The 14139-nt window shown below is 46.7% G+C and overlaps 1 protein-coding gene across 1 annotated transcript in view; it reads left to right on the forward strand.

The window, feature by feature from the left end:
• Window positions 1–2724: 2724 nt before the first annotated feature.
• Window positions 2725–14139, forward strand: part of SLC16A2 (solute carrier family 16 member 2) — a 142968-nt gene continuing 131553 nt past the window's right edge. The window contains exon 1 of the mRNA XM_007089214.2: window positions 2725–3297. Within this exon, the coding sequence (XP_007089276.2) occupies window positions 2874–3297 (424 nt within the window). The 5' untranslated portion in view covers window positions 2725–2873. The remainder of the gene's footprint in view (window positions 3298–14139) is intronic.

The following is a 14139-nucleotide window of genomic DNA, read 5'->3' on the forward strand; positions in this document are numbered from 1 at the left end:
TGTGTCCTCAGTTATAACACAGGAGACTCCATCCCAATCTTATAAGGTTGTTAGGATTATATGAGACCGTGTATGTAGAGGGCTAGCATAGTGCTAGGTTCACAGGAGATTCTCAATGAGTGTTATTACCCACCCTCACCCCCCATTCCAGGGATCTGAAAACCCATTTAAGTAATGAGGAAATTGAATTTAGACAGTAGGGTATGAGATGAGCTGCAAGAATCCAGATCTATTCCTAGATGTGAGGTTGAAAATAACCTTTTTCAGGGTTTTATTCAGGTTCCTGGAAATGGACACCAAGGCTAATGCCCCTTCGGGCAATAGTTGGTCTTGTTTATGGTGAGACCCCTAACAAAAAAACCCAAAAACCCAAAAAACCAAAAAAAACATATCTTTTTTTTAAATTTTTTTTTCAATGTTTTTTATTTATTTTTGGGACAGAGAGAGACAGAGCATGAACGGGGGAGGGGCAGAGAGAGAGGGAGACACAGAATCGGAAACAGGCTCCAGGCTCCGAGCCATCAGCCCAGAGCCTGACGCGGGGCTCGAACTCACGGACCGCGAGATCGTGACCTGGCTGAAGTCGGACGCTTAACCGACTGCGCCACCCAGGCGCCCCCCAAAAAAAACATATCTTAAGCACTAGTGCCCCTTATGTGCATGATTTGTCACTCATGGCTAAAGCACTTTGAATTTTTATTAAAATGCAAATGTTTCCTGGAAAAGGTAACATACATATTAACTTTTTAACCCTGATTAACTTTCACTTACCTCTTTCTATGAGTAGAAGCCTTCTATGCCTTTATGCTTTGTTTCTTTTAGGCAGGGACACCCGACCCCTAGCCCCAGACTGTTAAAATCCTTCTCAGTATTCAAGGTCCATCTAGGCCACAACCTCTTCCAGAAACCTACTGAGATTGCTCAGTCAAATCCTGCCTTCCCGCCTCTGCCCCTCTCCCAAAGAGGCAAGCCCTAGACTCCTGTGGCGAAGCTTAGGCAGTGAGGCTTTGATGTATGGAGACCTGCCTTGAATTCCAGTTTGTACTTGATTTGTTTCATGACCTTAGGCTAAAAAAATGCCTTGACCTCCTTGAGCCTCAGGTTTTGTTCTTGACTAAAAAGGTGGCAGTTAAGGCACTCTATTCGCTGAAGCAATGCCTGCTCTGCTCACCAGTATGGCTCTCGCGATTCGTGAATTTGGACAGATTACTTTCATGACAGGCAAGCTCCTTGAAACCCCTCTATTCTTCCGCCCAGTTCGGTCTGCTTTGACGTGCTTAATAAGTCTACGTTCGTCTGCATCTGCCAGAGCCATGAGCTGAATTTTCACCCTGCATATAGTCTTTTCACCCAGCAAGAAGGTTAATGAGATGCTGAGTAGAAACCGCTTGGCACTCGCTGGCCTGCTAGTGGAGACCGGAGTAGCTTAGTAACCACACTACGACCTGATGATCAGTGCATAAGACGCGTGGGCCCTCAGCTGACGCAGAACTTCCCGGGATCGCGGGACGGGTCCCCAGGACTGAGGCTGGACACAGCAGCGCACTTTGGCAGGGAGCCAGGCGGCCCACAGGGCAAATCACCCATCCTGCCTCCTGGGATACGTGCGCTCTCTGGGTACCAAAATCCCCCTTACCCTCGCAGGGCTGGGGCCTTAGTCTGGGACATTCAGTGGGATTCCCACGTCTCTAAGCCTCAGGTAGGCGGACAGGGGCTGTGGGTGCTGGAAAGACACCCTTGGCCCGTGGCTCCGCAGAGTCCTGAGGGCCAGAAGATCCGCGCTTGTCCAAACTGGCGTCTTGACCCGGCCCCGACTCTTCGTTCCCCACAGAGGGACGGAGAGCCAGGAGGAGCCTGAGCTGAGCTTAGGCTCCCGCCCTGCCCGGGCCCGGCCCCCTCCGGTGCCACTGCACCTCCCTCCCTTCCTGGCCCAGCCCCCGAACCAGACCCGGCCCTCTATGGCTCCTCTGGGCTCCAGGTTGGCGCAAACAAAACCCTGATTGACTGCCCAGAGGGGCGGGTTTCGCTGCCGGGCTGTCTCCTCCCCTTCGCGTCCCGCCGGGGATTTGCCGGGAAGGGCGGGGGCGAACAGGGAGAGACTGGTGGGGTGGGAGGGGTTGTGCAGGACCGTGGGAGGCTGAGACCCCGGGCTCTAGAAGATTGTGCCCACCATCTGTCCGAAGCCTGGGCTTTCCCCCTCTAGGTCGCTTTTCTCAAGCTCAAGTGGGGGACAAAGGGACTCCCGAGGACAGGGTGGGGTCTCTCAAAGTCCAGCTCTCATCCTGGGGTGCTCAGGACCACTCCAGTTCCAGGATGCGTGTGAGGAAGAAGGGAGTGGGAGCAAAAGACAGTGGGGCTTCCCTGGAAATTTTGGGTTGATCAATGTCTGTTTGGAGCCTGTGTGGAGAAGGCACGGGAAACAGGACAGTTTGTGGAAAAACCATTTTAACTCTCTCTCTATTGGGCATATGGACAAAGAAGACAGGATTCAGTAGTTTTGAAAGGAAGTTGAGGTAGGGAGCAGGGCTGAAGTACGCGGGCGAGTATGGGGAGCAGGAAGGGCTAGGGAGAAGAGCAAGGCTCTAGCGGCTGCCTGTTGAGGGAGGAAGAGGTGGGGGGGGGAAGAGGAGGGGGAGGAGAGAGATGACATGGGGAGAGCAGAAGGGGGGTTGGACGTGGGAGGAGGAGGAGAGGACTCGAGGGACCGTCTGTCGCGGGACAGGCTGGCCAGCTGGGGCGCGGAGCCGGGAGGAGGAGGCAGCGGCAGCAGCAGTGCTCCGAGGAGCAGCAGCAGCAGCGGCGGCGGCGGCAGAAACAAGTACCAGCCACACAGCGGCTCCTCTCGCCCGAGCAGCCACAGTCCCCCTGCCGAGATGGCGCTGCAAAGCCTGGCGAGCAAGGAAGCCAAGGGGCCCTGGCGGGAGGCAGACCAAAAACAGCAGGAGTGGGTGGGAAGCGCCGAGCCAGAGCCAGAGCCTGAGCCGGTGCCAGTGCCCCCACCAGAACCGCAGCCGGAGCCACAGCCGGAGCCACAACCCCTACTGGACCCTGCTCCCCTGCCGGAGTTGGAATTTGAGCCCGAGCCAGTGCATGAACCCAAGTCCACGCCCGCCGTGGAGACCCGCGGCACCGCTCGAGGTTTCCAGCCCCCCGAAGGTGGCTTTGGCTGGATGGTGGTCTTCGCTGCCACCTGGTGCAACGGATCCATCTTTGGCATCCAGAACTCTTTTGGGATCCTCTACTCCATGCTGCTGCAGGAGGAAAGAGAGAAAAATCGCCAAGTAGAGTTCCAAGCAGGTGAGTGGCCCCGCGCACCCCTCCTGGCATTTGGACAAGGGTGTTCTCTGCTCCCACTGCCGCTGACCCCTGACCTTACAGTTGTAGGCGCCCCTTCAGCTTTCCTCTTCTACTCCTCCCCCTTGTCCCTTACCCACGGCGCTGCTAAGGCGCAAGTTGCGGGGCTCTGGGCACCCTAAGCTGTTGGAGACTAGGCACAAGACGTCCCTTGGGTGGGACTTGGGATATTCATTGATCACATGCAAGGAATGAACTTTTTTGCCCTGGGACAAATCCAGACGCACTTTTTTTTTTTCCTTTTAATATGCTGACCATGTGTAGTGAGAGAAAATATTTGCAGATTTTTTTGGAGGGGGAAGTCACGGAGAGAGGAGAGAGTTGGGAGGCAGGGAGGGCTTTGAGAGAAATGCGGTACTGCAGATCTTCGCAGCAGCCCCTGTTCCCGCACCGGGGGCCGAGGTGTTTTCTGTCAAAAACACTTTAGGAATACTGGTGACTGAGCGGAGTCAAACACAACCAGGCATGTGTGTCTGCTGGAGACAGAAAGGGAGGGGGAGAGTGGGGGTGGGGTGTGCGCGCACTCTCTTTGCCAGTGGTGGTTATGGCCCAGCCAGGCCAGGCCATCCTCTGTCACTCTGAGGAATCCAGCATATCTCCGTGCCCTCTGAGCTGAACCCCAAAGCAAGCAGAGAGGCGGTCTCCGACGTCTCCTGCCAGAGAATTGTAAGGCGACTGGCAGGCTGGGCCCTGAGACTCACTCCACGCCTCCCCCAACCTGAGCCTTGCTCTCCCTGGCACTCTGAGTCTCTCCACTCTCCGCGGGATGCCTGTTTCGGCCTTAGCGGAAATGCTGGCCTTCACCTCTCCGGCTTTCGCGTGGGGCTGACATGGTCTTCTTCCCTAACACAAGCAGGGCCAGGGAGCATAGCCTTAGCTTTCTAGGCCCAGCGGCCGCAAGACTGCAAGTTTGCATTCTCCTCGCATTGAATCTGCCTGTGGGCTGGTGAAGTCAGAGGAGCCATCCTGTTTTCTCAGAAAGCCAACGACGTTGCCCTCTCAGCAGTTCTGATGACGAGTCTAGAGAAGGAGTGAAGGATTTGGGATGCCCTCTCTCTCAAGGCTCGCTCCTTCTTGTGTCTCCTAGGGACAGCTCCACTAGACTTGCCCAAAGTTTGCCACTCAGAATAGGTGGTTTTTCATAGTGTTGCCCTGGGGCTGAAGGGTTCCCTCTTCTCGACACCATAACATGTACTTCTGCTGCCCTCTGGGGGGGCCTCGGGATTATTTATTGAACATAGAAACCTTGAATTCTAGGGCATTCACTGGCGGGTTCCCTGGGCATTTGGACAGCTTCTCCTACCACTCTGAACCAAGGACCCATCTTTTTTTGTTGTTGTTGTTTGTTTTGTCATTGTTTTGTTTTGTTTGTTTGTTTGTTTGCAGCTTCATTGGGCTGCCTTTGAAGAAGAGGTTTGGAGCTATTGGTACCTCTTGTGACCTATTGGCACCGCACAGTGTGGGCCCCACTTGAAAGTTAGACTGTGTATCAATGGCTGTTCAGGGTGGAGACTACGAGGCCACATTGATGCCTGAGAGTAGGGGGTCCCTGGACTGTGTGGAACAACTGGAAAGAAGGTCACTGCCACATTCACCCCTGGGAATACCTTTTCCTTGCTTTGATTCAGTTCAGGGGCTCCTGGGAAGGCAGCCAGGGTAGGGCCTTTTGCTGTTGTCTAGGTTACCTAAGGAGGGCACCTGCTGAGCATTGCCCTGTGGTTAAAGGCAGGCTGTTGGCCTTCAGAGTCAGTGGCAAAGTCTGGGTGAAACTTCATGGGAGGTAGTGGGGGATGGGCTGAAGCTAGACCCTGGCATTCATGTCCTGTGAGCAGGCCTGGAGTTGGGCCCTTTGGAGTGTGTAATAAAACTTGGGAAAAATCACTACTTTACCAGGAAGAGGTTTACTGCTGGGGAACAAACTTCAAAGTAGGTGATCATAGGGGACTCAGGGGGAGGGCTGGCTGGGACTTTCCGGTCAAGACCTCACAGTGCAGCTGGGAAGGGGGGGTGCACTGGGCTGTGCAGAGCTGTGGCTGGTGTGTACTCTGACACAGACTAGGTCCCTTGAAGGGGTAGGTTTACTGGTTTAAATTATGGTAAGTACAGGTCAAGAAGGGACAGAAAGGAATTTGGTATGTCCCCAGGGTCTCAGAATACTTTGGCTTAGGTCTTGAATTCATGAAAGTTGTTTTTGATACTGAATACTCTTGGGAACACCTCAGTTTTTATTTTGAAGAAGTCAAGAACACCCCACCACATTCTTGAGCTCCTAGAAAATCTCATCCTTAGCACTAACTTTTTTTGGTCCCTCAGCTTTCCCAAGCAACCATTCAGATCCTGAGATTCCAAATGTGTCTCTGCCTCCACACGCTTTCTGCAGTTTACTCAACATTTCCCAGCAACCTATGTCACAGCACTAGTGTCTCAAGGGATAGAAGAAGCCAGTAGAAGCTTGCTAAAATGTTTACCAGCCAGTATTTGCCTAATAGCCATTCTGGGGAACTTGGAACATATACTCCTATAGTCAAGGAGGTTGGTGCACTCTCCATTTCCATTAATGTCTGACATGCCTTTCATCTCTAAAAATCTATGAATTTATGGAGGCACCACACAGCCCAGATTCTCTTTGACTAGGCCTAATATCTTCACAGTCCTAAATCTGCTGCTGATTGGCTTTATGAGTCTGAGGTTCTGCAGATAATTGGGACTGTTATGAGGGAGCCCCAGAGGAAGGTAGTTTTGATCTATGGGAGCTAACTACACATCAGAGAGGTCTCTGGGCATGGGAAAAAAAACCATGGAGAGTAGAAGGAAAGTGGAATTCAGGCCATTCTAGAGCATGTAATGTACACTTTTTGTGGACTCTGTGATGTGTACAGTTCTGTGGTGACACTAGCAGTTTATCTTATGCCTTCACCTGTTTTTAAAAGGAAGCCAATTTACCCTGGGTCTTACGCCTGGGAAGAATGGCAGGCAATAGGTTCCTCTGATGGAGGCAAGTGACCAAGGTCTGATTTAGGGGAAAAGGAAAAGATCAGGAGAGAAATGAGTCTATACTTTTTCAGAGCTGGTGGAAAATTTGGGAGTTCTCCCACCCAGACCAAGCAGCAGACAAGACAGGGAAGCCAGGCAATTTGGTGGAAAGTATAGCATGGCTTCCTGGGTTTAGAGGAGAGACTTTTGGAGGGAAGATGGTAAAGAGGAACAAGGTAACATTGGTTGCAAGCCCCAAGTCATTATTGGAACCCCAAGTGGGTTAGAGCTGAGGCAGGCTTAGGATTGGGGATCCAGGGGACAAGGTAGACCAAGTCAGAGTTGTTAACATTGGCTCAAAGCTTAGGTCTTTTTAAATGTGCTTCAGAGTAAACCCATTAGTCTACACTTTCCACCTTTACTGCCAGTCTACCACTGAGCCATAAAATATGATGGGAGGTATCTTTTATTGGGCAGTTCATAAGCATGTCCCTTGTAGGCTCCTAGGTTGGAGGATTGGGGCTAGGGCTCTCACCATCCATGGAAAGGGACAAGGGTCAGTAGCATTTACTACTGGGCTCAAGATTGTTCAGACTCATGGATCACTCTAATGGGGACAGAATTTTCTAGGCATGGGGAAAATAGGTACACTATGCATTTGGGCAGAGTCCCAAGGATGGGTGGGGTCAAAGGTAAGTTAAGCTATCTTTCTCTCATTGCTTCGTTCAATGTCTCATTGGGCTGACCAGTGAATTGCTTAATTTAGGAACCAGGTATTTTTTGAGCAAGTCTGCCAGGATCTTGTCTTTGCCTGAAGGTTTTGCCTACTGTCCAGATAATCTTGACCAGGTTGGCTTAGAGCCTGCAAAGGAGCTTTGGGCCACAGGGTCATTGGCCAGGCATCCTTCAAGTGACTCTTCTGTCTTCTTTCCAACAAACTGGGTCCAAACGTAGGACCTTGACTCATACTGGAAGGGATGAGAAGAAGAGGTTGGGATATTTGGAAGACAACCAGGGGGATGCTTGTTTTAGCTGGAGTAGCTGGTTGAGGCTGGATCCCTGGCTCACTGTCCAGTGGCCTCAAATGCTCATTCTAAATATAAATCTGGACACTAAAGGGCTGGCGATCTCAGTAATACCAGCTAGACAGTGACTAAGAGTTAGACAACTTGTGCCCCTGACTTGCTCTGTGACTTTGAGCAGGTACTTTACCTCTCTGTACTTCAGTTTACCTATCTGTAAGATGAGAAGGCTTGAGTAGATGAACTTTATAGCTCTGCCGTCCTATCCTTCTAGAACTATGTTATATTTTATTCTTTACTATTCATTTGACATACTTTTTGACTCATTCAGACAAAATGGAAATTTGTTAATCTATCTGTCTGAATGAAGATGCAGACAGGTTAAGAGGCAATTGGGAAAGCAATGAAAAACCATGTAGATATTATTTTCCCATGTCATATGAATTAAAAGATTATAGGGCTGCTTATATATACACCATTGTGGTTGAAAAGATCCACTACTTTTTATCCGTGTGTAAAGGCAACTCTGGATGTACAATTGCTTCTCCCAGAATGCCCTGCTTAGCATGGAACTGGAGCCCCAAGAGAATTCCCTCAACTTGGCTTGCTGCAGGCTAGTAGGCTAGTAGTAGTAGGTCTGTATGCTGCTGTTTCCAGTATTTGAGCCTGTTCCTAAAAAACATTAAACTATAAGCATTTACTTAAGCTTCAGCTTGGACCCTTCTCCTGAAACTTAATTTCCCACATCTCACTCTTATTTCTCAGAAATAATGGTTAGTATGACCTTGATTTGCTGTTACTTCAGGGTAGAAGAGTAAACCAAGATTTTAAATGTGACATAGTGGTTTCCTTCAGGGGGCTTCAGACAGAGAATCTTTATAGCTGGCTTAGGGCTACTGCCTGGGTCCCACTGTGGTTGGGTATGGGAGGACTGCTGTTTCAATCCTAGAGGAGGCCCTATTGGGTATCCCTGGTCAACTTCACTTTCATTCAGGGCTTAGCTGAGAGTGTGGCTACTGAAGTAGCATGCAGAGAGCTCTCTCTCGTTTTCCCCTAAATTTATACTTACTTGTCACTGGAAACATTTCCTTCAGTGCCACAAAGAGTAAACAAGCAGCTGGACTGTCAACATTTGCAGAAATATGTAAAGGATGCCATCTCAACTTTTTGAACAGATCAGTTTCCCAAGACGGTGTGCTGCTTTTACCACCAGCATATTTTTGTTTTGTTGTCTTTTTAAAAGAAAGAATCATTTACTCTTTTCAGATTGTGTAAAAGATGGAGTGGACTTTCTTGCCTTGGAACTGTCTCACTTGGGAGTCAACGAGTAAACCTTAGAGAAAAGGCTTTATTTGTAATACACACACACACACACACACACACACCATATGCCTCACCTGAAGCCATGGATGATGAAAAAATTATTTTCCCATCTGTTTATGGAATCAGGTTTAACATAACAGAGGCTTCTGTAGGAGTTATGGGAGATTAGCACAAAGGGCCCAGACTGAACAACTTGTTAGGTGAGAGTGATGGAGAGAATATGGCTAGCCTGGGCTGTATCTCTTGTCCTGGACCCCTTTGTAACTCCCCAACACTGGAACTTGGAAACATTTATTATAAGTTCCTTTCTGTTTCCATCCCTCCCCTTATCCTGCATCACTCTCCATACTCAAAGGTTACTGGGAAGCGGGTTTAGAACACTCCAGCCCTCTCTCATTTTAGGGATGATAGAGGACTAAGCCCAAGAACATTTAATTACTTACCTTGAAGGTGGGTGCTGTGGTTAGTAATATGAAATCATTTGGCACCTATTTTTGGAGGGGAATGTGGCCTGTGTGGGTGGCTTGAGGAAGTACATGTGTCTTCACCCTGGTAGTCTTGCCTATCTCTATCTTCTACTTTGCTCCAGTTTCTGGGGTTGACAGGAGAAGAATGGATGAAATTGGCTGTCCCAACCATATTTTCTAGGATCCTCCTATTTTCATGGTGCATTTGTACCACCTTTGTTAGATATGCCATCCCCTTTCCTCCCAGTATTGTTATCTCTATTCTCTTTCTTTCTCTTGCTCAATTAATGGAATAACTGGAGTTCAAGATGTGATAGAGGCCCAACTCCAGCATGGATCTCGGCCCATTTCTACAAAGCCCACAGAGGCATCTCTTCCTTTTTCCCTTTTCTTCCCTCTCTTACTCTTCACTTTCTGGGGGAAAGGTGACTTTCTATGTAGGAGTCAAGAGTGTGGAAGCCATTAGCTCTGGATTTTTGTAGTAAGATAGCTACCATGAACTCCCTTTTGTCATTTCCACACTCCTTTTCATAGCCCCAGGACCCCAAACAAGGAGATAGTATTGTAGCAAGTCTTACCCAATTATATTCAACAAATGTCCTGGTCAGTTGTACCCCTTTGTCTTCAAATCCTTACTTTCCTTGTTCTGGGGCAACTGAACCTTCAGAGATTTCAGATTGGTTTTCAGTAGCTTCGGTGGTTCTTGAAGAACAGAAGTCTTCATTCCATTTTGAGTCTCATCATCTCTCTTCTTGCTAAAAAATACTACATAATTTGTTGTAGAGGAGTCAGAGAAGGGAGGAGACAGACACTAGGTCCTAACTAGAGTTAAAAATGCCTTCAGTGATGGTAGAAAGAGAGGAAGTAAAGCTTCCAGGTTAGTTGCTTCCCTGTTTCTATGTAGCTGAAGGGAAAAGAGGAAGGAAAATGTCGCTAAACAAGCAGTCCCTATACAATCTTTTTGCTCAATTTACCTTGTGGATCTACCCACCCACAGAGATCAGCCTCTTATCCAGGCTGAAAGGGTATGTGCATGAACTCATATGTCCAGACATATGTGTATGTGTGTATATCTTGGCATGTGATGTCTGTCTGGGCCAATTAGCACAGTTTCTTAGAACATATACCTATGAGGCTGAGATCACAGGTTCAGTCATTTGTTCAGGTCACTGAGCTTCTCACAAAGAGCTCTTTGTCTATTTACCATTCATACTCTTCACATGGGATTGCCACTAATCCCAACTGGGTAAAAGTATGGAGATGACTCTCTATAAGCCCACCCTGCTACTTACTATTATTATTATTAACATTTATTTAGTATTTAGCAAGTAAATCTGTGCCAGGCATTATATTAAGCTCTTTACATGTACCAGCTCATTTTATTTTATTTTATTTTATTTTATTTTATTTTATTTTATTTTATTTTATTTATTTTATTTTTTTGCAATTAACTTCAGTTTATTCCTTCACTACCCGGCGGCCAGGACCCAAAAAGGCGCCACAAAACCGAGGTGGGACAGCCAGGAGCGCTATCTGTACCAGCTCATTTTAATTCTCAACAACACTAGGAAATAGGTACCATTATTTTCTCCATTTTGTAGATAAAAAGACACAGGCACAGAAGTTAACTAACTTGCTTAAGCTCATATATCAAGAAATGGCAGAGCCAGGATTTGAACACAGAGAATCTGAGTCCAGAATTCCTGCTTTTAAATATCACCTAATACATAGTAAGGATGGGAATAGGCAGCTACCAAGGGGACTGCTGCCAAGCTTTCCATTCCTGTAGCCTCAGGGCATCCTTTTGACTAAGGGATAAATAAGATGACCAAGAAAAGGTTTAATAGACAAAAGTTTGACAGTCTTCTGATATATGGCATACTCCTCTAACTACCCATCTCACTCTACCCAGAGTCATGATCCTTGGGTACAAAAAGGGCTAGAGAAATGGTCTCTTCTTAATTGGTTAGACTTGAACAAGTCATATAAACTTCCACGTATTCAGTGTTCTCATCTGCACAATGGAACCAACAGTATTTTATAGGTCTATGAAGGATCCAATGGAATTATGTATATGAAAGATCTTTGTAAATTGTGAAGGAATTGGTGCTATTTTTATTCTTATTATCCAGTGACCTGTTCTAGCCCTTAGAAATTGAGTTGCTATACCTTTCTTTAAATGTTTCTGTAAGGAGAATCAACCCTCTTACCCACCTTCCACCTCTTCATTCAATCTCTTTCTCATATTCCCTCTGTATTATTCTGCAACTTGATCTGGGTGTCCTGTAGCTAAGGACTGGCTGTGTTTTCTTTGTTCCTCAGTTCTCTAAGAGCCTTGAGAAAGGAGGGGCCAGATCCCAGGTCATATACATTCAAGGAAACAAGACATGTTAAAATATTTACAGCTCTTGGCAGGAGCTCACAAACCTCCCTACAAGTCAAGGACTGAGTTTTTTAGGAGGAGTTGCTAGGGATTGGGGGGTGGGTGGGTTGAGTGGTGGGTGAAGTTAAGGCGTCACTTCCTCCCGAGGGTCTCTTACAGAGCCTCTGTTCTCCTGCAGGTAGTAAGGAAGAAGGAAAGGGATATTTAGGGTCAGAAGGTCTGGGCCAGGGGATATTAAGCATAGAAGGGGCCTTGCTCTTTTGTATTCAGTTTTGGAGTGGGCCAATTTCCTTGTGTTCTAAACAAGATAGCCCTGGAGAACAGAGGCCGCAGAAGGCCAGAGGCTTGGAGACTGCAATAGCAGTTGTGAACAAGCATTTTAGTGACCCTTAGGGAGCTTCCATTAAGACCATTTAGTAGGCAAATCAGAATGGAAATGTTTCTATTTTTTGTTACAAACAACAAAACAAAATCTCCAAGTCTTTCTTTGAGACTAAGATTTCAATATAGTAGGATTCACCATCTTGATTTGTGGTTATTTTTTTAAATGTTTATTTATTTTTAAGAGAGAGAGGGAGAGGGAGAGAGACAGAGTGCGAGTGGTCAAGGGGGCAGAGAGAGAGGGAGACACAGAATCCAAAGCAGGCTCCAGGCTCTGAACTGTCAGCACAGAGCCGGATGCGGGGCTCCAACTCACAAACCGTGAGATCATGACCTAAGCTGAAGTCAGACATCTAACTGAATGAGCTACCCAGGCGCCCCGATTTTTGGTTATTTAAATGTCTGAGCTAGAAGGCATTTTACAGACCACCTCATCCTACCCCATCTGGTGCCTATTTTATAAGTAGAGAACTGAGTTCTGGAAAGATGTGACCTCAATCAACATTATAGTCAGATGATTATAGTGGAGATTGGTTTGTAAGAGGGTTTGGGAAATAGGTGCAAAGGATGGGGTTTTTGGCACCTTAGGGGGTCCTCAATCCAATTCACTGTCGTACTGTCCCTTCTTCTCTCTCTGAATTTTTCCAAAGTCAATCCCCAGGCATTACTTTGTGTAGATTGTATTGTGTTTTAACAAATGTGATTTATTTATTTAATATGAAACAAAATCCAAGAGGTACAACACTGTAAAGTCTCTCTCCAACCCCTGTCTCCCAGTTACCTTGTTCCCCTCCCTAGAGGCCACCAGTGTTGTCTAGTGTGTCCTTCCAGAGATATTCTGTTTATGTACAAGCAATTGTGGTGTGTGTGTGTGTGTGTGTGTGTGTGTGGTGTGTGTCTACACATTCTATTTCTAAAGCACAAATGGTAGCCCATATTTCATATTATCTTCCACCTTGCATTTTATACTTTAAAATATATCTTGGATATTATTATGCATTAAATACATAAACTCACACTCTTTTTTTATAACTGCACCGTATTCCATTATATGAGTATATCATAATTTATTTAATCAACACTTTGCTAATAGGCATTAAAGCTGTTACTAATCTTTGAATATGGGCTTTTGAATCAAACAGCACTATATTCAATTAGTTACCACATGGCTGGCTTTGACAAAGGTTTTAACTTGTTGAAATCTGAGTTTTCTCATACATAAAATAAGGATAATAATAACATCTTTCATTATTGGTATGGAGATTAAATGAGATGAGGCATGCAAAATATGTAGCATATAGTCAGCACATACTTTGTTCAATAAATGTTATTTTTTTTCATGCTCACAAGCCCTCCCCATACCCTTTACCTCCAATTCAATTAACGTTGGTTCAATTCAAGTCAATAAGTGTTTATTATGTGCAAGGCTAGACATTGGATAAGCCAGAGAAGGAAAAGAAGTTTATAATTTCTTTGCAAAGACATAACATACCAAACAATTGCAGATTGTTGTTAAGTAGTAAAAATATGTGTCTATATAAAATTGAGTGCAATTTTTGTGTGGTGATGTGGAAAAGGAGAGATGAGTGTGAGGATTCAAGAGGAATCAAGGAAGGTTTGCTGGAAGAGTTGTAACTCAAAATGGGATTTAGCTAAGTGAAGAGGTACCTATGAATTGGGTAGTTGCAGGATGAGTGTTGAGAATTAGACACTTTGGTTGTTGCTCAGAGTCTGGGTCTTTGCCCTCTGAGAGTCCAGTGAGTCACTCTTCCCCATTAGGCCCTGACCCAGAAGACAGGGTGGAGTAGAGGGGTAGGAGGAGAGGAAGATACTGAGGGCATTTGGAGAAGAGCATGGGGTGGAAGGATGTCTGGGCATTGGGCCATGGAATGAGGTGCCTGCAACTGGCTTGTAGCATAGCCTGCCCAACCTACCACCCACTCTTCCATGTCAGCAGCCCAGGCACTTTTTCTGAGGTCCGAGGGGAGGAATAAAGGGCAGGAGAGAAGAGATGGCAACAGCTCTCAGCTCCTTACCCTAAGTCTCAAACAGACTTCCAGATGCTGTGAACCCTAGGAAAAGGGAAGACTACGGAGTGGTGACAATCCCTTCTGTATGTGGCACATTGTAATTTATATCTTAGTTGATGTCTATCCTTGCAACAGAGACAGTTATGAAATAAAATACTTAGTTGAATCTCATCATGTGCCACCATCTTTGATCACAAGTGCTATGT

The sequence above is a fragment of the Panthera tigris genome, chromosome X (genome assembly GCF_018350195.1).
Source record: "Panthera tigris isolate Pti1 chromosome X, P.tigris_Pti1_mat1.1, whole genome shotgun sequence".
Taxonomy (NCBI): Eukaryota; Metazoa; Chordata; class Mammalia; order Carnivora; family Felidae; genus Panthera; species Panthera tigris.